The 27,993-nt window shown below is 55.2% G+C and overlaps 1 protein-coding gene across 1 annotated transcript in view; it reads left to right on the plus strand.

Annotated features, from left to right (window-relative positions):
- HSD11B2 (hydroxysteroid 11-beta dehydrogenase 2) overlaps positions 1-27,993 on the plus strand; it is a 62,515-nt gene that overhangs the window by 29,995 nt on the left and 4,527 nt on the right. Inside the window, exons 2-4 of the mRNA XM_050923177.1 lie at positions 23,897-24,109; positions 24,608-24,793; positions 27,587-27,724. Coding sequence (XP_050779134.1) covers positions 23,897-24,109; positions 24,608-24,793; positions 27,587-27,724 — 537 coding nt within the window. The remainder of the gene's footprint in view (positions 1-23,896; positions 24,110-24,607; positions 24,794-27,586; positions 27,725-27,993) is intronic.

The following is a 27,993-nucleotide window of genomic DNA, read 5'->3' on the forward strand; positions in this document are numbered from 1 at the left end:
TGGGCCAAGAACAGGCCGCAGCAGGACAGCACTGGAGGAAGATTCCCAATTAACAGTTACACTTTGAGCTCAGCCAGTTACCAAGGTACTAACCCCATGTTAGTGCTACCCCCCCCCTGGCAAAGCTAATCACTGCAGACCCAGGGCTTTGCTCCGGAGACGTTCTCTGCCCCTGGATACTCCTGGCCTTGGAATCTGGGGCTGGAGTAATACTTCTCCACAGCCCCGGTGGTCCCACAGATGGACTCTGGCTGAGCAGTCTGCAGTGGGAGCAAAGGACAGAGATCCTGAGCCGAACTCGCTGTTGCCCTGTCATGTGGTCAGGGCCGGCGCTTCCACTAGGTGACCCTAGGTGGTCTCCTACGGTGGCAGGATTTGCAGGGTGGCATTTTCCTGCCCTCGGTGGAAATTCGGCGGCGGGTCCCGGAGCGAGTGAAGGACCTGCCGCCGAAGCGCCCCAAACACACGGAGCGGAAGGACCCCCCGCCGCCGAATGCTCAGAGGAGGAGCGCTGCCACCTTGGGTGGCAAAAACCCTGGCGCCGCTTCTGCATGTGCTGTCACTTGCACCACCACAAAGTGAGTGTAAAGAGCTGCCATGCGGATCGGGGATTGTTTTGCCCCCATATACCCATGTAAATAACCACACGAACAGCAGGGCCATGAGGAGTAGGCCCTGGTTCCCATGCAAATGTCTTTGACACTTCGAATCCCTGCAAGGAGCTCGAGGGCCTTACCAGCGCCAGAATGTTTCTTGTAGTTCCCCGCTGCCAGCACCACCAATGGGATTGCTAGTGTAGACAAGATCCGTGGCAGCTCGCAGCACTTTAACCACCGTGTCTCCTAGAGCCAGTCCAAGTGACATGCTGGTTAAACTGCTGAGGTGACACAAGGGTGCTTACTGCAAAACCACTTCCTCGGTTTCCCCTGTTCTGCGCACTCGTGTTTGGCGTGAAGAACATGGGAATAAAGTGGGCCACATGAATGCTGAACCGGAGAAGCTGGGAGGAGCTGGCACTGCTTCTCTTCCAGCATTAAGCAGTTAATGGTGCTAGGTTTTGTCTGGGAGCCGTGGTTTTGGTGTTTGTCTTTCAGCATGTGGTCGGCCTAATGCTGGGGAGCATAAGCCGCGCTTTCCCCGCTGCACCAAAAGAGGCATGAAACGGGCACGTGTCCGTGGTGCTCGATTTAACCTCACCAGCTTCTCTGTGTGAGGAAAAAGTGGCCCGGGGAATAGCAAGGGGAGTGGGGCCAGGCTAGTGGGGCAGAGTTCACAGGAGGGGACTCAAGGACTCCACTTGCATCACTGAGACATTTGCATTAAATGTGCCTGTGGCCTCTAGTTCACGAACTTTTTCCTTCAGTGACTTCTGAAAGGCACTCGCAGGGCTGAGCCATGTGAGTCACATCTGGTGTCATACCCGTATTCCTTACCCAGCAAAACGAATTCCAGCCAACACTTTAACTCTTCCTGGCCTCGGACTCTGAAGGTGGATGTTGGGGAGGGAATGGAGACATGGTGACTCGGTCAGTGCATCGTACTGATTGCTTGTAGCAGGGAAAGCAGAGGGGCCTCTGATCTCTAGGCTCTCCAGAACCAGGCTGTGGGTTGGGCCTGATAAAGGACATGACTTTGCCGGTAACTGAACCTGTGTTTAGCTCTTTCTGATCGCAGCAGGCACAGAGAGACTAAGTGACTGGCCCAAGCTCATAGAGGAAGCCTGTGGCGGAGCAGTGACTTGAAGCCCAGACTCTGTTTGAGCCCCATCTTGCTGGAATTGACCTGGCCCACTGGAGGGGGGTGCCTCAGTTTCTACATCTGTGCAGCGGTGGGGTGTTGAAGACCAATATCTGTGCAATGCTTGGAAAAGGAGGAAAACCAGCTTTCGTCTAGCTGGTGCAGCTGTCACAGTGTAAACCTAATGGCGTGGGTGGGCTAGCTGCCCCAGCCCATCATGCCCACTGGGGACGTGCTCTGGTAGCCCATGCTGAAAGCCCGTGCCACTGGGTCTGCACTGCTTCTATTGCCCAAAGCTGGCATGGGCCTGGTTACTGCAGCTCCAGTCATGCAGCACAGACGGCCCTTTAGCAAGCTGGAAATCCCCTGTGGTATCGCAACGATCCTTCCTGAAGCTGGGACGTTACCCAAGCCGTATCCAGAGGAAGGGGGTGCCCAATGGAATTTTAGTGTGCAACTGGACGGGAGCAGAGCTCCCTGCTCTGGGCGCTTGACGTAGGCGCTGACTCTCTCTTTCTTTATTTTTCCCCAGAGGTGCCTTATCCTCGCTCTGCCTCTTTCTCCCCTCTCCACCTTCTCCCAGAAGCCGCCTGACACTGCTTTCCGCCCTGCCCTCCCCGCCCTGAGCCGCCAAATGGCTGTTTGGCAGCACCATCAATCACCTGTGGCTATTCTCCCACCCCCCCCCCCCCATGGGTAGTCCAGCCCTGGAGCACGCACAGAGTCAGCGCCTATGGTACTTGGGCAGTCCTAGCAGGGACAACGTCCTCTCGACTTGCAGTCTGGCAGCATTTCTCTATAGTGGCGCTCTTGTCTGAGAGTCTCCAGAACCACTTTTCTGCTGCATCACAGGAACTGGCTAGGAATTTACAAGCAGATTGTCCTGTGAAAAGCCAGACCAACTGCTCTCCTTGGGCTGTGCCAGGACCGTGCACTTCGGAATGCATCACGATCAGGCTTGGGAAGGGATAGGGGTGTTACACCCTGACACCTCGATATTCACCACTGTCATGTAATTAGGATATGTCTACAAAGTATGCCTTGTGAGATGTCATTCTAGAAGTCTTGATCTACTAGACATTAATATCTCATTGGATTGTACGTACTATCGTCATACATGAAGTTATGAAGTTTGGCTATGTATGTGTTATTGAAACATGTCCTGAGGCTGAAAACACCCACAGGCAGCCTTTCAGGTACAACAGTGAAAAGGCCCAACAATGTTAATGGTTTATTGAGAAAATGTACACGAGGATTATCCCAAGAACTGTGTACAAGAGAAACCTCTCGGATAGCGCTGCACAGGCCGAACTGTTTTTTGCTGTGACTTGGGTTAAAGAGCTTTCAAGCAAGTAGGGAGAAGATATAAAAGGGGGAAATGGCATTGTGGGTAGTCCTCACTCTTCCTACAACACACCTGGAAACACTTGAGGAACAAAGACTGAACTGTGGGAAGTGATGGTCCCAGGCTAGAAGGATTTTTAGCCTGTATATGAAAACCTGGGAAAACCAAGGCAACTTGTGCCTTAAACAGGCTAGCAGATTCTTATCACTCAGGGTGAGAATTTTGCTAATTTATATCTTGCTATCTAGTGTGTTAAGATGTTTGCGGATTTTGTTTATTTACTAAGGTAATCTGCTTTGATCTGTTTGCTATCCCTTATAATCACTTAAGTTTATTAACTACAAAAGGTAAATTATTTCTTGTTTATAACATGTCGGGGGGGGGGAGGGGAGAAACTGTGCGTATCTCTCTCCACATGGTGAATTTTTACAAGCTTGCACTGTGCAGATCTTTCTGTACAGTGCAAGACACTATTACTTTGAGTTTACTTCCTAAAGGGGGTGTGCACGTACTCACTCACAGCTGGCTTCATTCCGTGTCTGCAGCTGGCTGTGGCCTTACGTGCGCACACGTGTGTGTGTGTGTGTGTGTGTGTGTGTGCGCGCGCGCACTAGCGAAGGCTTAAGGGCCTGGCACAGCATAAACAGCGTGAGGAAGCCCCAGCTGGTGGAACGGGTGGGCTCAGTGAGACCCCAGCACATCAGATGGCATCCCAGGTGGCGGGGGGGTCCAAACTGTCAGTGGGATATTGGGGTGTCAGGGTGTAACAGTGGGGTCTTTGGATTAGAGAATGGCTGCTGCTTCCTTCCCCTCCTCGCTCACCCCATCCACATGATACTGCTCCAAGCCAAATGGGCACTGCCCTGTTCCATAGATAATCACCGTCATCCCATCTTACATAGTCGCTCACTCCTAGTGGCCAAATCCATTGGGCATCTTTCCATGGCTGGCAGGTGCCTTCCCTTCCCTTCCCTTCCGTCTGGGAGTGCCTGGCATGTCACCGGCACTGCCAGAAGTCAGGGCTGGGTAATAATCCTCCCTAGATCCATCTGACATGAGAAATGCCACAACCCGTATGTGCCAGCAGGTATGGGCATAGACAGGCAGTAAATAAAATATCTTTAAAACAAGCCCTGGGCCTGCTGGCAACCACTAAACTCACCCCCCCCCCACCAACTCCACCAATTAAAACCTCCATCCCGCAGGCTGCCTTCATGCCATCAGTGCCATATGGTAAATGCCGTGTAGCCAGACACGGCACTGCAATTGCAGAATAGCACTATGGTTGCATCCCCCTCGGAGGGCAAAGATGAGCTTTGCCAGTGATGAGAAACCTTAAACCCGGGCAGAGACGAAGCCAAGAGAGGAGTGAACCCAGCCAGGGAGTCTTCCCAGAATCCACCGCCCCAGAGTACAGGATGAAGTAGCCGTGAGGCCTAAACCATTGTAACCACCTGTCTGCAACTGCATAACTCCAGCAAACTCATACTGTTTTGAGCTGCAGGTCAGAGGGTGGGGGAGGGGCTCTGCCTCGTTACAGACCCCCTATAACAGCGGGCTCTACTCCTGGTTATATGCCTGGTACTCAGAAGTTCTCTGGTCACTTTTACTGCTTAGCACAGCTGGACCTAGGCAGTGCTTGAAATCCTCCCGGTAAATGACTCCCTCCAGGTCCACTAATCCATTTATCTTCTCTGAGCTCCCTTCCGTTTGCCTGAAGCCGGTAACGAGCCTCTGAGAACAGAAGAGCAGGTGCAGCCCTGGACCAGCGAGGGGAACGCTGCCCCGCGCATGCATCAATCCAGCTGATGCCTCTGCATGGCCACGGTAATATAGCTGCTCCACACACGCCTGCCACTTGCTCTCTGCTGTCATCCTTGGAGACGTCGCTGCTTCCCCCGCTTGTGTTCCACGGAACGGCCAGTCCCCAGACGTTTTACCTGCATTGCCCCAAGATGAAGCGTGTTTTTCTGTTCCCAGCCCTTGGCTCGCTCTTTCTCTGCTCTCGCTCGTGTTTGCGACTCTGCCAATTGCCTGTCATCTGGGGCTTTGTTCTGTTTACTCCTTCTTTCTGGACATTGCTGAAGATCTTAAATAAGACCAGAGCCTACTACCCACCTCCTTACACCCTCCTCCGGTGCCTTCTGTCTGCAGCCCTTCACCACTCTTAGGTCCACCTGTCAGCATTCCCAGGCAAGCCAGCAGGAGTTACTGGTGCCAGTAAGATTTCTTGAGGCACTGTCAGACACTGGAGGACATCGGCCGCTTTCCTTTGCTCCACGCTAATTTTATTTTAAATCTGGTGATGTCTCTCTCTGCCCTGCCTTGTTCTCTCCCGGCCCATCTTCCCCTGACACCACAGGCAAGCCTGTATTCTCCTTTTTGACCAGGTGTTGAGGTTGGGTGCAGAGTAGCAGCTACCCAAGCTGTGCTGCTTTCCTTCTTGGGAGCTGGGCCCAGCTCTGGTTGTCTCTGATCTCTGGGGGAGAAGCACCAAATGGGGCACAACCCCTAGACTCTTCACTCTGTATACGCCAGTGAAGCAACAGGGCCTGAGCCAATGCAGGGCTGCAAGGAGCAGGTGCAATCTGTACCCACACTGTTTCTGTGGAGGCCACACGGGTAGGGGAGCTGCCACGGCACATTCCTTGGGGATTCGGGGCAGTACCAGTTGCCTGGCCTGACCAAGCAGCCCCATCTACTCTGGTGGGCACTCTGCTCCTTGGCAGAGCAGGGTTTGCAGGCTGCCTCGTCGCCTGCAAATCCTGTCTCCCTCAAGACACTGCCAGCCTGTGCCAGGTGACTCACCACTGCACGTGCCCAGGTAGCCCGCTGGGAAGCATTGTAGTACCCATCTGTGCTGATCTCCAGAGGATGAGTTGTTACAGACCCCAGCAGCAGAGTCTTGCCTCTCTAGCTTACGCTGTTACCGCTTCTGCTTTTTTAGCACTGAAGGTCCCCAGGTCAATTCCTCGTGTTGGCCAAGGCACATCCTGTACATTCCACCCCATGCCTGGGTGTGCACAGCCAGACCTGCAGAGCACTTGCAGCTTTGGGCTTTGTCTGGTTTCTCCATGTAGGTGGCTTATCCCAGGCAATGCATGAGCACTGCGGGTTCATATGACCCTCACTCTGTAGGACAGTGATTCTGGAAGTCTCTCTTAATCTTTCAATGTTGCTGTTTTCTGTTTTTCTCGGAGTTACCAACTGTCACAAAAACCCTATTGGTCACTGTCAAAGAACCCTCGCTCTGTTCTCCTGAAGGAACCTTTATCCTGGTCTTTGAAGGTGTTAAATGCAAATCTGCCTTCTGGAGAGCCCTTACGCTGAGCCCACTCTCCAGGGAGAATCCAGCAGTCACAACCACACACTCTTAAAAGCTGTGTCGTGGTGTTTCAAGTACGTGAGTAAAGGTCTCTGAGGTCTTCCGCGCACCAAAGCTCAGCTCGGAGCTGCGTGTCCATCTGCCCCTCTTGAAGGGTAGCCCCGAAGGGGTGAGGGTAGGCCAGGAAGAGCTCTGTGTCGAGCAGGTCTGGCCAGCCAAGCCTGCTGGCGGCACGGCTGAATCTCTTGTGCGTATTGGACGAGGCTTGGGAACTCTGACTCTCACACACACACACCTCCGTCTGTGATCAGCGGGCTGTGTCGTGACCCCTCGAAGGAAGGTGGCCTGCGTTGAATGAAGCTGTCACGGAGTGTGGGGGAGTCCGGCCCTGCACCCCTCTTCCTGGGACCCACAGTGACTCTTAGCCAGCCAGTAAAACAGAAGGTTTATTGGACAACAGGAACACAGGTTACAGCAGAGCTTGCAGGCACAGTCAGGACCCCTCCACCGAGTCCTTCTGGGCTTTCAGGGTGCTTGGATCCTAGCTAGGATACCCTGAATTCCGCCCATCCAGCCCCAAGCCCAAACTCAAAACTGCTTCCCTCCTGCCGCTCCCTTCCTTTGTCCCCTTCCCGGGCAAAGGTGTTGACCTTTCCCCTCCCTTACCTAGCTCAGGTTACAGGCCCTGGCATCGTCCATCCCCTAAAGTCCTCCCCTGCTCTCCCATTCCCCACACAGACAGTCCCTACTGCATCACAGAAGCGAGTAGCCTGTGATTGGGTATTTAAAGACTCGCCTTTCCAAAGGGAAAGATTTTGGTAAATGAAGCTGAGAGGCAATTCTAGTGCTTAGGTTGCTAGCTCTGAAGGGGCGTTGGGAATCTATCCTGTTCTATGTCCTTCCGGGGGCTGCGCTGCTCCCACGCTCTCGGATGCCGCTGCTGGGCTTGGCTGGGACTCGGTTTGCTCTTCTAACTACCCCCGGCAGTCAGTGGCGGAGAGTCAAGAATCAAGAGTGAGCATCTGTGCAACTTTTCCCTGTGCACGTGATGTGTGTCGGGACCGCAGGGGCCAGGCTGTGTGTGCCCTGAGCACAAGTCGGTGTCCCCTCGTGGCTGGGGTGGGCTGGGGTGGGGGAGAGCGGAGGAGTTTCACCTTGTGGGATCTGTGCAGACTGATTGGAGGGAACCACTTCAACAGGCAGCCAGAAAAAGCTCTGATCTGGTGTTCCCCCAGCGTGGGGCTGGGGAGGCCCCTGTCCTCAGATCACGGGGCTCCCTCCGGCCTTGGGCAGGCACCCCAGCCAAGAGCCGTAAGCACCAATTGAGAGGAGACACCCTCTCAAGCCACCATTCAGGCAGCTGTAAGGTTTGGCCCTGGACTGCAGGGAGGCTGAATGCCGTCACCAGACCCCTAGGAAACAGCCTGGGAGACATTTGGACTCCCCCTGGAGCGCTCCTCGCCCCATCCATAGCGAGTCCTGGACCAGGCGGCCCCCTGGGGATTTGGCTGCTGAGCTGCTCACTCCCTTTCTCAGCTCCGTGCCCTGCAAGGCGGTTGGCGGCTGGACGAGGCAGAGACTTGAGCGGTGCTGTCTCTTGGCTTGCAGGTGGGCTGGCAATCTCAAACCAGAAGAAAAAGCACATGGTGTCCTGGTGGCTTGAACGCCAGTGGAAACACCTCTTAAGTGGGGCCTGGCAGCAGGGGCGCCGCGGAAGGTGAAGTGGCCGTGATGCTGTCAGCAGCCTATTGACCAGGCCTGGCTGCTGCTCCGCCGCCTCTGATCTCATTCGTTTGTCCCTCTGTCGCTGTCGTGCCCATGGATTGTCTTGCTGTAACAGTGTGTGTGAAATACATGTATTCCAGCCCGACTCTGCCTCCTGGCTGTGTCGCTGAGGGCATGGGCAGGGAGGGGAGGCAGCCGGGGTGACTATGCGGGACGCACAGAGGGGTGCATCGTGCTCTGCAGGTTCTGCGACCATGGGCTCCTGATGTTTTTCAAGGCCATGAGCTGGAGGATGGGGAGACCTGGTTCAGCCAAACTAGCCCCCTTTCTCCGCTGCTTGGACCACGTCCCAGCCTGCCCTGGGACAACGACTCCCTGACCAGCTGCCTCTACACAGCCTAAAGAGAGGTATTACCATAGCATCCCCATCCTGCACAGCTGCTCATGTGAGCTGCCAGCCCAGACGTTCGAGGCAGGCGGGTCCTCTCCCCCAGTGGGACTGAGCTTCTGGTCTAATTCTCCTGCTACGGGCCCTCCCTGGCTCTTTTCCTTCATCTCTGTGCGAAACCCAGGTAACTTGGACAGCTCTGGCCCTGGTCGGGTGGTTTGTTCTGCAGGCGCCCCCGCCAGAGAGCAGGGGTAGATTCTTACTGGTGACTAGACTGGTAACAGGTCACGTTGCTCTCGTAACCTTTGACCTTATGGTGTGAGTGGAAGGAGGCAAAGGCAGTGTCCAAAAGTGCTTAATAGTGATTAAATATGTGAACTAAGAAAGCTTTGTCTGGGGGATGGCCGAGCATTCGGATCAAACTCTGCATTAAACAACCGAGGGCTGTAACAAAGGTTTTTGCCTTCTACAGTCTCGAGGCATGGGCGAATAACACCTAAGACCATGGCATCGTGGGATAGATCTGACATTTCAAATCTGGTCCTGTTCCCAAGAACTCAAGGGCAGCAAATGTCGTAGCTCTTCTTTTGAGCAAGGCACTGGCTATCCAGGGCACTAGAGACGTGGCGCCTTGCGTCAGTACCTGGCAAACTGGATGAAATAGTAATTCAAACCCAAGAACACGTAGATGAGCATGAGCCAATGGGGAAGAATCGGCACAAGTTCTGCAAAGGAAAATCATGCCTCACTAATCTCTTAGAATGGATTGAGCCTGTCAATGGAAGAGTGGACGGAGGAAATTTTGATGGATGTTTTATTTGGACTGTTTTTTTGTTTTTTGTTTTTTTGTTTGTTTTTTTTTGGCAAAGTCAAGATACTGGTAAGAAAAGTAATCAAGGGGTGGGAGCCAAAATATTGTTGTGGGTAATAAATGGAGTAAGCTGCTAAGAGTAGGAATGGAGTCAGCTTTCCTTGTGGCAAAGGCTAATGGTGGGTTCCCTGCTAGGACTGGCGTTGCCAGTTCCATGCAAGGAATATATGACAAGCCCAAAGCTCCTGTGTTCAGGCCACTTGCTACTACAAGTCTTTCTTCTGCAGCAGAGACAAATGGCCGATGCAGTTTTTTATTTCACCAGTAAGTGGCAAAGGAGCCAAAATGGAAATTGCTGTTGGCACGCCCCCCCATATCCCCTTCCCCGCCTGGTGTGCCTGATGCTGCTGCAAAGGATGGTGCTGATCAGCTCCGGCTCAAAAAAGGGCATAAAGGGAGCACCCTAGGCACTGCTGCCCAGTTGGCATTAATGGCCTGTCGCCAGGGTGCGTTGGGGAGGGTGAGTGTGCAGGCTGGCTGTGAACACGTCCTGCGCAGGACCGAGCTGGAGCGTTGCGTGGGAAGGTAGGGCAGGGAGAGTCCTAATGGGCTTCAGCCTCCCAAGGGCTGCCAACGGTGGCTGTGGAGTGGTGCTGGAGCTCAGGTCTGGCATTGATTGATAGCATCTCCTTTGACTGTGTTTTAATGCAAGTGCTTGGAGAAGCGTCTGTCTGGGATGAGTGCTGGTAAATCCGGGGAAAGGAGCACTTTGTGCCTAGAGGGAGATTCAGGGAGACCCCTGTGTCTGACGCGGGGCAGGCTGGCTGTCCCAATGTCTTAAGTCAGGAAATGCCTGTGGGGCTGCTTTCTGTCTCTCCCCAGGAAGGCTGGATGTGCGTCGGGTGTCTACGAAACAAGCCGTGGAGGAATGCGTTGCTTGGAGGATTTAATCCTTGGGAGGCTGTTTGGGTGCAAACGGCTTTTACGTTTTCACGGGGATGCCTAGCAGCAGCAACTCTGTGTTCTCTGGCTTGTGCTGGACAGGAGGTCAGGCCCCTTCTGACCTGGGAATCTGTGAATCTCTTGGAGGACTTTATGACGGTCTCTGTAGCCCTGCTCTTCTACCTGGGCACAAGGGAACAGTTTCTGTCTCTTCCCTGGGTGTCTTTCTGGTAAAAATATCAGTGCCCTTAGATAACTGCTGACCCATGTGTCCACCCACATCCATGGGCATCTTCTGTCCTTACGCCATCTGGATTTTCCTGTGTGATGCTGGTGTCACCTGAACTCCTAAGCACAGTTGAGATTCAGGGACTGCCAGTAGCTACTGCTGTTGGAGACGGGCACAGCAGACCCCAGGACCCAGAGAAGAGAAGGCTCTGCCTTCATGGGGATGACTGTTACAAAGGAAACCAGGGGTGTGGAGGCCCCCATCCCATGGGGTTTCAGACTCTGGTATTTCTTGCAGACTTTACATGGAGCGTCTGCCACCCGGATGTGATTTGCCAGGGGGATGCATGGACCGGGTGTCGCTCTAGGCTGCCCCTCAGCGTGAGCACATAGCTCTTGCCACTGCAAGTCTGTGGTCCTCCTGGGAGCGAGGGGCTGACTCTTGTTCAGCAAATGCTCCTCTCCTGTGAGTAGTGACCCAGCAGCAGGGGGGCCGTCCTGCCCAGGCTGCAGATGGATGCGCAGGCTGGAGCCCATCCTGCCATGCGTTGGCCTGGGGAGACAAATGACTTTTTCTTGGCTTGTGAAATTAAGTTACTCTCCCGGAAGCAGCTCAGCTGGCAGGTCCAGATGGGCCGGGGAGCGAGGTGCTGGCATCTAACTGCATTAGGAATGCTGGGAGTGAGCAGGCAGGATGTCAGGCCCTGAGAGGGCTAATGGCCAATAAAAGCCAGGCAGGAGCCCTGGGGACACAGCCGAGTGCGCTTTCGTTTATAAATCTTATCTTTATTGCCCTTTTCTCCTGCCTGTGGGAACCACATAATGCACCTTATCTCTGCCGGCTTCTGGCAGCCAGGCCTGTTCACGCTCACGCAGGCTCCCTGGTAACTGCAGCTCACGCAGGGCAAAGGAGATGGAGAGACTAGAGAGCCCTGCACTCGGCCGCTCCCTTCCCATGTGCTGGAGCTCAGCATTTCTCTATAACTGGTCTGTGGACTGACGCTGGTCCCTGAGATCTCCCTGACAGTGGAGAAAGGCAGCAAGACAGCCCCTGGTATCCAAAAGGTTGAGAAACACTTCTCTAGGTTCCCGAGGTCAGGCCCTCTTGTCCTCCCATCTTCCCAGCCTGCGGCATTTTGGGGGAGACCTGACCTCTTGTGTCACCAGCGTTTCAGCATTCTGGGACTGTTCTGCTCCCTTGATGAGTTCCCTCCCGTCTAGACGGAGCATCTCACTCCCTCAGGCGTGTCTCGTTCTCTCATCCTTGTCCCTGCTTCCCTGTCGGCGGGGTCTGGGTCACTGCAGACCCATTGCATCCCTGCTCCTGTCTCTGCAGAGTGCCTCTGGGATCAACGCTGGCTGCTTCACAGCAGCCTCCCGCCTTCCCTGGCTTTGCTTGCCAGGTAGTGCTGCGGGTGTCCTCACCCCGGGTGGAAGACTTGATGCTTGTTAGCCCTGGATCTCTGTCTGCAACCCCTGTCTGTGTCTCCCTGGGATGCTGCCAAGTGCCATGGGGCGACTCCCCGCTTGGTACCAGTGTGCGTGGTGGCGTTGATCCTACATCCCAGATCCAACCCTCCCCCCCCCCCCCCCCCCCCCCCCCGCAGTTGGTTCCTGCTCAGTATGTAACTTCTCATCCATTTTCATGACCCTGTATCTGGCAGGTGTTTGTCCAATTTCTTCCTAGGTTTATGAGGTGGCACTAAAGTCAATGGAGCATGGGACTGAAATCCAGTTTACTCTAGCCACAGATGGCGCTTATCTCGGAGATCGACAGTGAAGGGAGGGCTCTATTGGCTTGGCTTGGCTTCATTTATTTGCGTTTGCTGCTTCCTGATTGAGGTTAACACTTCCTTGTTCTCTGCTCCAAGGCTAGGCCAGGAAGACCCATCAGGCTGATGGCGGCTGGTTCTCCAGATGTCCCTCAGACTGGTCCCACCCAACGTTTACACAGTTCTGCCCAGAGCCTGATGCTCTTAACCCTTTGGCTCCCTCTCGCCCCGAATGGGATTTGTAGGGAGCCCTCCTGGGCTGATGCATCTGGTGCTTCGGGGGGGGCTTGGAGCACTGTAAACAAAGCCCCAGTAGGTGCTGACCGTCGGTCACCATTTTCCAGCCCAGTTAGAGATTTTCACCCTCTGGGAAGCACTCAGCAAGCTGAGGGATTGGGTGAGCTGCTGAGTGGGTGGTGACCAAGCTCTGGTTGAGCCAGGCCTGGGGAGAGCCATGCCCCAAACTGGGGCTGGGGAGGGCTTGGTCTGTGTGTGTTGCTAACCTTTTCACTGACCTGGGAGCCACGTTCTCCTTGTTAAGCTGAGGAGCCTGCCTGTGGGCCCAGAGAATGGACTGCTCTCAGCCCTTTAGCTGTGGGGCTGGCATGTGTGCCCATCGCTAGTGTCTCAGATATGGGTAGAGTGGTGGAGCCAACTGGCTGTGCCATCTGAGCTGGGGAGAGCTGGGCCAGTAACTGTCTCTTCACTGCTGAGTCCCCAAAATCAAAACAATATTAACCCACAAGGTCTCAAAATGTCTGGCAAAACAAAGAGACGGAAAAACATTTTTTTGGGGTCAAACAAAATGTTGTGTTTGGCCTGTAATGAAGCAATTCTGGCAATGCTGAGCATTTTTAACACAAATTTCAAACTTTCCTTCCATTCCATTTTTTTTTAAATGGATTCGTTTCAAATCGAAACTTTGACAATTGGGTGAAACTGCCGAGAATTTACACACTACTTGCTCGGCATTCTTTCCCCAGCCACTGTTCTGTCTGGAAACGTTGGCAGGGTGGCCTCAGCAGTGGCTGGAGAAGCAAAGGCGCCAGGCAAACCCCTTCCTCCTGGGACGTGGCCCCAGGCAGGCGGGCTCTGGCACAGAGTTCTGGGATCTCTCCCTGGCGGGGCGTGTGGGCTGAGCTGCACCAGCCAAGATTGGGGCCTGTGCTGCCAAGCAGTCGGGATTCAGCACTTAAACCACCTGATCCTTGTTCCTAGTGGTGTAATGCAGACCTGGCCTCTGCCCTGGATCCCCACAGTACAAGGGAACGGCAGGGCTGAGTAGCTTTATGGCCAGAAGCATAGAGATGGACCTCACGGGCTTCCCTGGCACCGCCAGATCTCTGGAGCAGCACTGGACTACAGCGACATCCAATCCTGCTTTAAAAACAGTCCATGACTGAAAATCCACCACGGCCCTTAGCAAATTGTACCCGTGGTTAATTACTCTCGCTGTTAAAAACGTACGCCTCGTTTCCACACCAAATGTGTCTGGCTTCAGCTGCCAGCCATTGCATCGTGTTAGACCTTTCTCTGTTGGACTGAAGAGCCCATTATTAAATGTTTGTTCCCTATGTAGATGGTAATCGAGCACCTCTTAACCTTCTCTTTGTTAGACTCAAGGAGCTCACTCTATGTAACTTATCACTATAAGGCAGGTTTCTGATCCTTTAATCATTTTCTTGGCTCTTCTTTGAACCCTCTCCAATTGATCGACATCCTTCTTGAATTGTGGGCACCAGAACTGGACACAGGATTCCAGCAGCCCTTGCTCCAGCCAAATAGAGATAATAGAACCTCTCTACTGCTACTCTCCCTTCCCCTGTTTTGTGCATCCCAGGATCACATCCGCTCTTTTGGCCACACATTGCACTGGGTGTTCATGTTCAACTGATTCTCTACCATGACCCCCAGTCTCTGTCCAAGTCACTGCTTCTCAGGACAGACTCCCTCATTGCGCTGTATCCTTGACCTCTTGTCTTCATTATTGATTTTTGTCAATGAACTGGGAGAAAAAATGTTGCAGGTCTGCCTCTCCCATTGCTCCCCTTGTGGCGGCAGCACGGTGTCACTGCGTGCGGCCCTGTTCGTTCGAACAGCAAAGGGGCTCTGCAGCCCCCCAGTGAATGCACCAGCCCTTCTCCATTACATGCCACCCTAGAACAAGGCCGGGGTGTCTCAGGTTCTAATTCCCATTTGTGCCTGTCGTAAAATCACAAGGTGGTTCCGGTTGGATCTAGAGCTCCTGAGGATGAGAGGAGCACTGGGGGGGTGCTGGTTGGGATTGAGGGGTACTGACGTTTCAGGGCTGGCACAGCAGGGGGCTGGGGTTGGGATTGAGGGACATTGGCAGCACTGTGTGTGGGGAGCCCAAGGCTTGGGTAACAGGGGCCTGCAGGACTGGCAAAGGAGGCCTCTAGGAAACCAAGGAGAATCTAACTTTGCAATGACGTTTCATGGAAACAGGGTTCTATGTTTGGTTACTGTGACAGACTGACAATGGCCTGCACTATCTGGGACAAACCGTATGCAATTAACATAAAATTAATTTAATAAAGGGAAATGTTCTTGAGTTAGAGTTAATACCTTTGGGGTCTGTTGTATTAAAAATACGATTGTTGGTGTGTTAGTATGGGCCTGTATGTAACTTTTCTAGGAGACTGGCTAGCGTCAACCTTGGGGGAAATGTTAGGAATGTCCAAGGACTTCTGGGGTCAAGGAGTGTAAAGTAGATTTCCTAGGAAATACTGGGGGGCTGGGTGGGAGGGGGGAAAGCAAATGACCTACTTCCAAACCATCCTTTTGCAGCGATACCCTGGGAGAGAGTCCCGTTGTCGACTCATCACCTGCTCCTGAAAACTCCAGACAATGACCCCAACCTATATTAAAAAGTGGATTAAACCGTTCCTGAGAGTACTTGTTCTGAGCTGAAGCTGTGATGAACTTTGAGCCCACAAGGAAAACCCTTGGGTGGAGTCCTGGACTGCTCCAGCCAGAATCCAGGTCAGGGATCTCTGGGAAGCTTTCGTGCATGTAGGTGCTTTTAGTGTTTTCTCAGTAGTACTTTTACCTTAAGAATGAAATAAGCTTGCACAGGAAAAACTGTGGTGACTTATAACCATGGGCAATCGCGCTCTTCTCAGTCGTGGAAGAGAAAGCAAGCAGCAGGACTGGTTAAGCAGACTCTGCTGGGAGTAACCCAGTGAAGGCAAGGAGCTGTTCAGCCAGGCCAGAGAGGAGGGAGACAGGTCTACACCCAAGGGGGGTGAGGGTCAGGGAAGCCAGAAACCTGAGAGGAGGTGCCCTCTGGACCGCTGAAGGAGAGACAGAGGGGCAGATGCCCTGACCTGTGACAGAGTCCGGATCATATTTAACCTTTGCAATAAATGCATGATTCACACGGAATGTGGAGCTCCCTGAGACATGCCCTAGTCCAGGCCTTGGCAGTGGATAATGCATGTGGATTCTGACCTCTCCTCTTGCTCTTCTAGAACCTGTTTCAGGTGCAAATTCCCCAGGCTAGTCTCAGGCTTGAGCATATTTGGGGAATTTTTAAATACCCAAAAGTGCCTCAAGGGATTTAAGAGAATTTAGGAAGATCAGCGAGTGGCTTCCCCGTCCGGTGTGGCTTAATCTCCTCCGTTTTGGTTCATCCATATCTCCATAATGGAGAGGCTTGGAAAGGGCAGATGGTCGGGGAGAATGGGGCCAGCAGGGCCTGGGCTGGGGCCATACCGGTAGCTAGGAAAAGCCCTTCCCCAGAGGGGAGGTGTGAGGTGCTTGGCAAAACTGAAGTGGTTAAAGAGCACTTGGCTACTGTAATAGCAGGGTGCCATTCGAAACCCCTGTAACCTCTTGGCAAACACCGTAAGGGTGGCCGGCTGTGCTGGCACAATGGGTTGCCAGGAGTCACAAGTTGGCTTTCTGGGAAATAGTCAATTTGCAAACATTAGACGTTCCATCCTCACCTTTATGGAGTTTCTAGGTTGTGATGGAAGTGTCAGGGCTAGCTCACCGCCATTATGAAACGCTGGCTGTATGGAGGAGTTGGTATTCCCCCTGGTGTGAAACCCCTAGTTCTCAAGGGGGTAATGCCCACACGTCTCAGCGTTCAGAAACTAACCTTAAAAGTTATATGAGGCCTTGACTGAAAGTTGAATAGATGTAGACCACACAGGGCAGGTGCATCCAGGAGGGGTCAGGGAACAGTGCTTGGGCCCCTGGCCGTGACTTATGAAAATCCTGGGAAGGTGCAAGGAGACTGGAGAAAGCAAATATTGCGTACAAACAGCTCTGAATAAAGGACAGTATGGCCACGTCCCAACGCCAGAGCTGATGTGGGCACAGCTCTGCGGGTGTAGCTAGGCCAGCATGGCCCCCTAGGGAGGAGGCAGAGAACGCTGACAGCAGGGGTGTGCCATCGGTGCAGGACTCAGGGCCGGTGCAAGGATATTTTGCGCCCCTAGGCATAACTTCCACCTTGTGCTCCCCCTCGAGCATCACTTATTATAAAATTTCAGAAATGAATCCTGCATCATGTGGCATTGTTCATTAGAATTAACACAAGGGGCTCAGAGGAGATGATCACAATGGCCCCCTATGAGCAAGGAGGAGGCTGAGAATGCCCCCAGCTCGCAGGGTCTCTAAACATACCCAGGCTCTGAGTACTTCACCCTCTGGGGGGGACCCAGGGGCAAGGAGGGCAGAGCCGGGCTCTCCCAGGGAGCAGGTGAGGATCTCCCTGGGGATCAGGGCCGGCTCCCTGCATTGGCACAGTGCCACCACGGGGGGCGGGATTGGTGTTTGGAAGCGGCACCTGCCCCAGCCTTTTCCTCTCTGTCGCACTATTGGGTTTAATTTCACTTTCCTTCGCTCAAGGAGGTGGCTGCGCCTGGGCCCAGGCGCAGTGCGTTGGAGGACGAAGCTCATCTGAGCTCAGGACCGCGTCCTACCTCCCCCAACGGCTCCGTCCCTCGGCTGCGCTGGTCGCCGCGTCCGGCCAGCTGTCTCCTCCTTGCTCCACCGCAGGCTCCCACTGACCGTCCTGTGCAGCACCCCTCGCTGCGGGGCGGGTTTGTCATGGAGGCCTCGCTCCCCGCTCAGCTGACTCCTGTGACACTGGAGATCGCTTTTTGGTGCCCCCAAATCTTGGCACCCTAGGTGGACACCTAGTTCACGTAGTGGTTACACCGGCCCTGTGCCTGCAGCCCCCGGTCATGCATGGAGGACACCATTTTGTAGAACAAAACGGAGTCCTCTGTACACCATAACCACCCGTGCACCGTACCTGCCACAGCATACCACAGAGCCGATGCCATTTTGCATGCAAGTGAAAAATTGCAGGCCTGACTGAAAACGTCACCGAGGCCCGGTGGGTGAGGTAATATCTTTTTATTGGACCAACTTTCGAGCCTACGCAGAGCTCTTCTTTAGGTCTGGGCAAGATCCTACCTCACCCAGCTTGTCTTTCTAGTATCCTGGGCCAACATGGCTACAGCCCCGCTGCCTTATAAAACCGGCATGACGCATCCCGGGCGCCAGGCAGAGTAACACACCTCCCTGAATGGAGGAAGCTGTGCTGACAGAAGCACTGTTCTGTTGCCTTCTCCCTGGGGGGGGGAGGGTTCGGGCATAACTGGGGTGGGGGGCACACTCAGCTGCTGCAGCGACTGAGACAGGGCACCTGTAGACAACAGGCTCCCTTTTTAACCCTGCCTCCTGCCCTGGCCATCCTGGACAGGGAGTGAGCGGTGCTGGTTAACGGGCAGGGAGCTGAGTGGGGGGGCTCACTGGACATGTGTTCTGTGTCCTCTGGAATACATGGGAGTGGGGTGGGGAGGGACGGGTGGGTTGAGTTCTGAGCAGGGGGCGTGTTCCCCATGGGCTGAGTGAGTGGATGGGCTGCATGGGGGTACGTACCCAGCAGGGTGAGAGAGCAGGTGCTATCTGTGGGTTGGTGCATACTCCATGTGTGGCTAGGGAGCAGAGGAGAGAGTACCCCATGGTCAGTGTGACAGTAGGGTGTGGGGGCTGTCTGGGTGAGGGGCTGATATTTGCACAAGTCTGCGAGTGGGTGTGTGCGCTGTGTACACCTTTGGCGTGCTGGGCCGGGATGAGGCGGGGGCAGGGGTGTGTGTGTGTCTGTGGGAGCGTGCAGCCTGCATAACAAGAGCTGTGTTCCTTTGCCAGGCCCTGCTCCTGTTAATGGTTAATGTTGCCAGCCAGCGGCGCACAGCCTCCTGCCAGGAGCTATCAGCCCTGCCATCAGCACTGAGAACAAACTGTACCTCGGTGGGATTGTTTGTTTTCATTCCTTTCTCTCCTTCCCCGGGACATGATACCTGCAGGTGCACTGAGCTCTAATTGGCCGCACGGGATTGCGGCTCTGCACTGCTGTAATCTTCCCCAGTGCTGCCACGTGCTAGGCTCCGCTAGCCCCTTGCTGCTGCCTGCCACGCACCGGCCCCCGCCTGGGCCTCGGCTCAGCCTTGTTCCAGCCAGGCCCCTCCTGGCGCCCTGCGGGGTCGCCCCTCTGCCGGGCCAGGCTGGTTTGAGCTGCGTGAGTGTGGGCAGTTCTCTGGGCCTGCCCCCTGTGCTAGCCCACGCCCTGTGGCAGGCTGGGCATCCAGCGGGCAGAGCCGCGCTGCAGCTCAAGGCTGCCCCAGGAGGCTGTAACACCTGGTCATACCCAGGTGGGGAAGAGAGTTAGAAAAAAACACACTCTCTCTCCCCTACACACCCTGATCCCTGGCAGCTCCCTCAGATGCTGGTCCCTGCATGACAGCCTGAGATGGACGCTGGCTGGGACACAAGACTATCCCTGGCTCCACAGAATCAGCCATGTGGCTGGCCAGCGGGGCCTGGGCCCAGCTCCAGCGTCATACCCCTAACTGACCCCCACTGCTACCCTACAGCTCCCTCTGCACAGGGCCCCAGGGCACAGAGCCGTTGTCCTCCCTGGCATTGGGCAGCCTTAGATGGTGCTCAGGTGGGCGGGGGGCTCTGGGGCGGGGGTCCTGCCTGGGTAGTGGGAGCCTTTGCATTCCCCGCTGCTGCGAGGAGGGGCATGTGTCTGAAGCAGGAAGGGATGGGATGTGGTGCTAGGCTTTCCTGCTGTTCTTGGGCATCTCGCCTGCCGTCCCCTCCTTCCCACAGGACAGCTTGGAGGCACAGCAAGACTCACTCCTGTGGGTTTTCACACCAGGGCAAGTCAGGGCTCTGCTTCTGTTATAAATCCCAAGGGAAGGTTTCCCCCCCATGGCCTACTCTGCCCCAGCAGAGGAGTGCGTTGGGGGCCCAGAACTGCCCAGGCCAGCCAGGTGTTCGCCATTGCAGACTGAGCCTTTCCGTCCCCGGGGCTCGGCTTGAGGCACCAGAGCGCGTGGACAGAAAGGAGACCCTTATTGCTGAGCGGTCCCCGCCCTCCCCCAGCACCCAAGACACCCTGTCCCTGCTCTGCAGCACCGGGGCTCCTTGGAGAGCAGGTGTCAGTCCTGCTGGCTAAGGAATTGTTGGGAAAGGCGGACAGGGGGCTGGGTTGTGCTTGACTCACTTGCCGCTTGCTTCCCATAATGTCCGTCAGCAGCCAGCAGTGCTGCGGGTTGCATTGTCCTACAGGCAGGGTGCCCTGTCCAGGAGAGCGCTGTCAGAGCCTTTTGCTAAGGGGCAGTGGAGATGGAGGGGGCTGAAGGGCCTCACGGAGCCCCACATTAGTCTTCCGCCATTCTTGATATGAAAAGCCAGAAAATAAAGGTTCCTGAATCGTGCTTAGCAAAGGGTGGGTCCTTGTTCAAAGGACAAGCCCCTCATCCCGGGCCGCCATCTCTCCCTGTGCACCCCCGGGGGCCGCAGCCTCCTGAGTCACCCACCTATCTTCCCTGCCAACCCACTGCCGGCTGCCAGTGGGAGGTGCTGCATCTTGGCCCCAGAAGAGTGAATCCTGATGCATGCGGCAGGGAGAGGGGGCGCCTGAGACAACCTCTCCTCCCTCCATTGCTGCCTGGCTGGCAAAGCACTGAAGGCCCTACATAAATAGTGACTTTATTGACGGTCTCTGCAGCAGCCTGGTGGGTTTAAAATCAAAGTGAAGATGACGGAGATTCCAGCAGTTCTCGCTTGTGTTTGCCTCACACTTTGGAGACGCGGCCTGCTAAAGGGCGCTAAACACTTACTCTAGCTGGAGCACTAGCCGGGGCTAGAGTTGACGGTGCTGGAGTGTTTCCATGTAAACAGTCACTGGTCAACTAGACACTGGCCAGGCCTGGGCTCTGCCCGAGGGGGAGTGTTTCCGGGAAGTCTGATTTCTGAGAGCGAGGAGAGGGATCCAAGACACCTTGCCGGGCCAATCGAAGGGAAGGGAGCATTTCCTGACCAGCTTCAGCCCCAGATGGGACGCTGGAGTGTGGCAGGGGAATAGCCCTCCCTGAGGCTGCTGCCGGCTGGTTTGATTGGGTAGGAGGACTGGAAAATTGCCGTTGGTGACTGTGCTGTGGCTGTGCTGTGCACGGCCTCTACACTCTTAGTAACAGCCCCTCAGGCCCTGGAAGCAGGAAGCTGCTGCATGAATGCCACCGTCTGGAGTGCACTGGCCACTTCCCAGGGAGGGGGCAAGCTGGAAGGGATGCCCTGTTTGGTTTTGCATTGCTAGATGGGAGAGTTTAAACCTCACAGATGCCACTTGGCCAGAGAATTGCTGGGCTGAGATTGCACTCGGCCTCCCAGAACACGGAGGCCTCTTTGCTGCTACCACCCAGCGAGAAGGCAGGGCCGGGCGGGGCAGTGGCTGAATCGGGAAAGGTGCCTCCTGTGTGTTTGCGTTGTTCTGATACAGTCTTTAACGCTGTTACTGCAGCTTGTAAGTTGTGTATGAATTCTGGCCCTGAGCCTCTGCAGCACTTGCTGAAGCACCTGAGGCATCCCATTGACTTTGTCAGGCCCCGTAAAGCCTCTAGGGAAGCACGGGTTTAAGTGGGTGGTGTCGGTGGAGCTTGGGGCTAGTCGCCATGTTAAAGCGCTGCCAGTGTATTGTGTAATCGCGGCAGAGCGCTGGGAGACAGCTCTAAAAAACCCACCTCCATGAGGGGCGCAGCTCCCAGCGCCGGGGCACTGTCTACACTGGCGCTTTGCAGAGCTGTAACTTGCTGTGCTCAGGGGGGTGTTTTTTCACACCCCTGAGCGAGAAAGTGGCAGCACTGTAATGTGTCAGTGTTGACAAGCCCTTAAAGTTGGAACAGGACACCAAGCGTTAGTCTTTCCCCTTTTAGCCCAAGATGTTAGTCAATATTCAGGTCCTTGCTGGTGGTTTTTGTTAAGAGGAGACATTGATGATGAAGTCAGGTGTTTCAGTGATGCAATCCTGTTTATTGACAAAGAAGATAGAAAGTCCTGTTTGACTTCTGTTGTGTTCAGTGCTAAGAGCATGACCCTGTGAGAAAGCCGACACAGAGACCTCTTTGGGCAGTGTGCTTGCTGGAAAGAGGCCACCCAAATCCAGCAGGCACAGGTGCCAGTCTGTCTGTCCCGTCCTCCTCACCTCTCCACAAGTGGTTGGGCCTTCTTTAGGCTCAAGAACGAGGTTCAGGAAGAAACGAGCCCTGGACCCTGGCCTCTCTCCTCCTGCAGTGCAGGCTCAGGCACACTGGAGAGGCAGCACGCGGCGGCTGCTGCTGTCTGGGCCGTACCTGGTTTGGGGATAAGCCGAGGATGTCCACCTCCAGGGCTGTCAGTAGGGCACATGCCACCACATGAACGTCATCCGCTCCAAATGCACACAACTTTCCTAGGCCTGCAGTACCAGCCCCAGCTGCCTCCTGCACCTTCCCATGCTGCCCTGCAGCCAAGCCCTGCTCAGACTCCACCACCTCCCTAATCTTCCCCTCCAATCTCCTCAGCAGACAAGCAGCAGGGGAGGAGGCCCCCATCCCCTGAGGACATGACCTTGGCACAGGGATTTATTAGGTCACTCAGCTGCTGTTTTTACCTCACGGAGGAGGAACAAAACACTCATTTATCTCCAAACCCATCACAGAGCACAGCTCTAAAAATAGCCTCAAATAAACACACCCTAGATCATTCAGACTGCCGACCGAGAATGGGAAGGCTCAGGGGCCAGCCGGATGATACCGCTTGTCAGATCTAGCACCTTGTCCTGGGCTGGCTCCTGCTAGCACCGCATTCCCTACTCAGCACTCCCAGCCCCATGCATTCAACACTCAGAGGCTGGCTACAAAGTCAGGAGGGTTTAAAAATGTGAACATTTGAGATTCTTTTAATTCATCATCTGGCTTTTCAAGTCACATTTTCATACAACCATGAGGGCTAGCAACTCATTTAAAAAAGAAAAAAAGAGAGATTCTCACATAATCACCTGACTCCAGAAGCTGGGGCTTTGTGACGTGCCAAATCTCACAAGACTAGCAATAAAAGTCAGCAACACTTCCTTTAGCTCTAGCGTTGCCAGTGTAGACTAGCCCTAAGTCCTTAATTAAGGCCAAGTCTACACTTCTGACTTCTGCCAGAAGAGCTGTGGTGGTTGGGGTGCGAAGAGGTCTGAGTCCTGATCAGCAAAAGCCCAGAGTGTAAATGGAGCTAGATGTGAAAGTTGCCCTTTTCTGGGGATAGCTTGTTTTGCTCGGAGTTGTACTATACCAATACGTAGCGCAGTTTTGTCACTGTAGTTGCATTCGCAGCAGGAGTGCTTTGTCAGCCCCACGTACCAGCACTTGCACGCCGTGGGCACACTCCTAGCTATGGGTGACACACACACACATTTGGAATGTCTCAAGTTGCATTTCCAGTTGTACTACTCTCAAGTTAACCCGGGACCAGAAACTCTATCTGGACACCCTGTCTGAGACCCGTGAAAGCAGTTGGGTCTCTGGGGTGCGGTGTACATGGGTTTAAAAACATACTTCTCCCAGCTGGGCTCCCAGTCACTTCTGGCACTCGGCTGGGAGCTGCTGCTGTGCTAGAGGCAGTGCTGTCCAGTGGCTGGATGAACAGACTGGGAGTCGGGCACCTGGGTTCTGCGCCTGACTCTGGACCGTGTGGTGCCATTCTTTGCTGTAATTAATGGGGGTTCAGCTTAACTGCTAGGGACCCCCCTCTGCCCCTCAGTCACCAGCTCCCTATGACAACCTGGCAGGTCACTGGGCCTGCCTGTGCCCATCTACAAACTAGACTTACCCGCCTTTCAAAGGCCCATTGAGTGGTTCTCATGAAAGATTTTATTGTTGCTACGAAATCCCCATGAAGTAGATCCTGGGCCCCTGCCCGCAAGGCGCACAGGTGCTGCTCCAGCAGAGGGTCTCTGCATGCGTCCCCACTCTGGGCCAGATTCTCGGCTGTGCCCGGTGGGGAGTGGCTTACTTACCTTTCCTCTACATGTAGGGGGAGGATGTGATGTCGATCTAGCTGCCATGGCTTCACACCACCCCCAAACTCCTCGACACAGATAATCCTGGCTGCCCTTTCAGGGCGTCGTCTCGGCTAGGGAGGGAAGGGATGTGCCTGTCCCTGTTTCCCAGAGCTCAGGATGTGGAGGCTGCAGCCGGGCCGGGTTGTAGGCAGCGGGCAGCGCTTGGCACCCTGACTCTCTCTCTAAGTCTTCTCTGGCCTCTTGCAGGGTGCGATTCTGGGTTTGGAAAGCAGGCCGCGCACCACTTGGATTCCATGGGCTTTAAGGTGTTTGCGAGCGTGCTGGACCTGGAGAGCGCTGGCGCCCAGGAGCTCCGGCAGCGCTGCTCGCCAAGCCTCACGCTGCTGCAGATGGACCTGACCAAGCCGGAAGATATCCGGAAAGCCCAGCAGCTCATCCAGCCCCAGACGGCGAGCACAGGTAGGAGCCTTGGCTTCCGGGTACACCCATCCATATCAGAACGCCGGGGGCAGCCCATCGCGAGCAACCCCACTCGGTGACCTCAGGCTGTGGAGCAGGACCCCAGACCGGCCCCTTCTGGTTACGCTGCTCAGGCTGCACCCACGGCCTCCCACCACGATCCGCTCGGGAGTCTGGTGGTGGTTTCTCCCCCTCCTTCCTGGCAGTGGCTGTGCCCCCAACTCAGCTCTCCCCTCGCCCTTGGGACGTGCATGGAAACGATCTATGGCTGGCTCTGAACCTCTGTCCCCTCCTGACCTGGGGAGCACTCTCTGGTGGGAGGGGATCACTCAGGGATCATGCTGGGTCCCCTCCCTGCCTCAGGGTAGAACTGAGCTCCCTAAGCATCCCCGATGGGCACGGGCTTTCCAGGCATTCGAACGGTCGGCCGCCTCAGGCCATGCTGGTCCCGTGCCTCCATCCTGCTAGTGCTCACTTTCTCCGGGCCCCTCCCCGCAGGGCTCTGGGGTTTGGTGAACAACGCGGGCTTCGACGACACCATCGCTGACGCCGAGCTCTCCCCGCTCTGCAAATTCCGCACCTGCATGGACGTGAACTTCTTCGGCACACTTGAGCTCACCAAGGCGCTGCTGCCCCTGCTCCGCTCCGCCCGGGGCAGGATTGTGACCGTCAGCAGCCCGGCAGGTAAAGACTCAGCCCCCACCCGGTGGGGAAGAAGTGGGGCTGGGTGGGGACTGGGCCGTAGTTTCTCATAAGAGCGGCCATACTGGGTCAGCCCAATGGTCCAGCTAGCCCTGTACCCTCTCTTCCAGCAGTAGCCAAAGCCAGGTGCTTCCGAGGGAATGAGCAGAACAGGCAATTGGTGAATGATCCACCCCCTGTCGTCCACGCCCAGCTTCTGGCAGACAGAGGTTTCACAGGAGCTGTAGTTTGGTTGCCTGATGTCTAGAGCTTAAATTCTCATAGAGTATTTCCCAAAGCCGCCCCCTCCTCCTCCCACACACACCCAGCCAACATGCTATGAAAACTCCATCGGGCTTGGAAATATTGACCGGAGCTCTGCTCTGGACAGCCCCGGCTGAATTTCAACTCTGCCCATGTCCCTGTTCTCTATGGGCCAGGCACCCCAGCCAGACTTCGTCTGCTCTGAAGCACAGCAGCCATGTGACTAACGATCCACCATCCCACCCACAAGAGAGGATGGTGTGTTATGGGAGATGTAGTCCGACCCATGGAGCCTGGCTTATAAAGAACAGGAGCACGAGTTGCCCACACAGCAACTCCCATGAGCCACTGAGGCAGCACGTTGGAATTTGAAATATTTTGGATTTGGATTTTTTTTTCCCCAAAAGTTAACGTGTGCCATGTATTTCCCCCAGTTCACACCCGGGGACTTGCTATCAGCCTACGGGCCAAAAGCAGGAGTTATCCCATATAATAGCCCTGAACCAAACCAAACCAAACATGCACCGTTCTCCTAGGTGCCTGGAAGGCAGATTTGATGGTGAGCTTCTCACTAGGATCCCAGTATCTTTCATACTGGCCTCAGCTAGTAGCTACCAGTCCCCAGTAATGTACGTTTGATTTGGCAGCTGTGGCCTAGGGTTGTCAACTTTCTAATCCAGGGGTAGGCAACCTATGGCACGGGTGCTGAAGGCAGCACGCGAGCTGATTTTCAATGGCACTCACACTGCCCGGGTCCTGGCCACCGGTCTGGGGGGCTCTGCATTTTAATTTAATTTTAAATGAAACTTCTTAAACATTTAAAAAACCTTATTTACTTTACATACAACAATAGTTTAGTTACATATTATAGGCTTATACACAGAGACCTTCTAAAAATGTTGAAATGTATGACTGGCACACGAAACCTGAAATTAGAGTGAATAAATGAAGACTCGGCCCAGCACTTCTGAAAGGTTGCCGACCCCTGTTCTAATCGCACAAAACCGAACACCCTAGCCCCGCCCCTTCCCTGAGGCCACACCCCCTGCTCACTACATTCCCCCTCCCTCAGTGGCTCACTCTCCTCCACCCTCACTCACTTTCACTGGGTTGGGGCAGAGGGTTGGGGTGCAGAGGGGGTGAGGGCTCTAATTGGGGTGCAGCTGAGGGGTTTGGGGTGCAGGAGGGGGTTCCAGGCTGGGGCGAGGGGAGAAGGGGTTCAGGGTGGTGGAGGGGGCTCTGGGCTAGGACAGGGGAGTTGGGGTGCAGGTGAAGGCTCTGGCTAGGGGCACAGGCTCTAGGGTGGGGCCAGGGAGGAGTGGTTTGGGTGCAGGAGGGGGCTCTGGGCTAGGGCAGCGGGGTGGGGTGAGGGCTCCAGCTGGGGGTGCTGGCTCTGGGGTGGGGTCGGGGATGACAGGTTTGGGGTGTAGGAGGGGGCTCTGGGTTGGTGGGGGCTGAGGCAGGGCTTACTTCGGATGGGTCCTGGTCAGTGGTGCAGTGAGGGGCCTAAGACAGGCTTCCTGTCTGTCCTGACTCTGTGCTATGTCCCGGAAGCAGCCAGCAGATCTGGCCCCTAGGCGGAGGTACGGCAGGCGGCTCTGCACGCTCCCTTATCCGCAGGCACCACCCCTGCAGCTCCCATTGGCCCTGTTCTGCCCCCTCCTAGGAGCCAGGCATGCTGGCTGCTTCTGAGCGCAGCACGGAGTCAGGACAGGGTGGGACTAGCTTGCCTAACCCTGCAACACTGCCGACCGGACTGTTAAGGGCCTGGTCGGTGGTGCTGAACAGAGCCACTGGGGTCCCTTTTCGGCTGGGTGTTCCAGTTGAAAACTGGATACCTGGTCACCCTACTGTGGCTGCAGCATCTGAGCATGCCAAGCAGCAAACCCAGCGAAGAGTCCAGCAAGCGGGCTAGCTGCCTCCTTCATGCCCAGAAAACTGCTGAATGTTTTTATTTTTGCTGGGCAGCTGCTCCCTCTTCCCCAGCTGCCATTGTGAGGTTTGCATCTTGTTCTGAAGGCAGAGCTCCAAGCGCTGGGGTGGGTCCCTCCCGCAGGAGGCAGGTCCATAGTCTTGTGTTACTTGCCAAGAACTTCCCACCCCTGCTCCCACGCGTCTCCCCCTGGAGGCTGGCGGGTCCATCCTCTCTGGGGAGTGGAACTGTTCCGGGAGCTCGCCGCGTTGGGCGAGTGACGCGGCTTTCGGTAACTTGCTCCAAAGCCATGGAGGTCTCTAGGGAGGAGAAGAGATATCATGACACTCGCCCGTTGTTCTAGACAGAAGCCAGTGGGGACTGTGGTGCCGGGGCTGAGGTGCTCTCAGCTGGAGGCAGAGTGAGGACTCAAACTCGGTCTCGGCTGTGACAGTCCTGAGTTTCATCCCGTGTGTCTCTTGGAGAGGACGTGCCTAGCTGGGCTGGGTGGAGGTGCTGGACCACACAGGACCGGGCCTCAGGGGTTCTGATACTGTTGTGCTGTCTTGCAAATAGTTGTGTCCCCGCAGCAATGGCCCATGTGTTTTCTTCTCCCCAAGGCGACATGCCGTACCCTTGTTTAGCAGCGTATGGGGCCTCGAAAGCTGCCCTCACCCTCCTCATGGACACGTTCCGAAGCGAGCTGGAGCCCTGGGGGGTCAAAGTGAGCGTGATCCTACCTGGCTACTTCAAAACTGGTAAGTAAGTGCCCCTCGCCTGCCAGCCGGGCTGTGCTGGGGGGGGACATGTGCTGCATTGGGCAGGTTTGTCACAAGTGCCTGTGTCTCGGGGAATGCCCCACACTTGGTGGGAGTGACGCCTGGCTCCGAAAAGCTGCTGTGTGGGAAGACGCCCCTTCCCCGCTGTCCCCCTGAATGTTTCCTGAGCATTTCACAGCCTTTGTTAACAAAAGCCTCTGTCTGTACAGGAGAGGAGAAAAGGACCAGCCCCGTCTGCCTCTTGGTAA

Source organism: Gopherus flavomarginatus, chromosome 14 (assembly GCF_025201925.1).
Source record: "Gopherus flavomarginatus isolate rGopFla2 chromosome 14, rGopFla2.mat.asm, whole genome shotgun sequence".
In the NCBI taxonomy this organism is placed as follows: domain Eukaryota; kingdom Metazoa; phylum Chordata; order Testudines; family Testudinidae; genus Gopherus; species Gopherus flavomarginatus.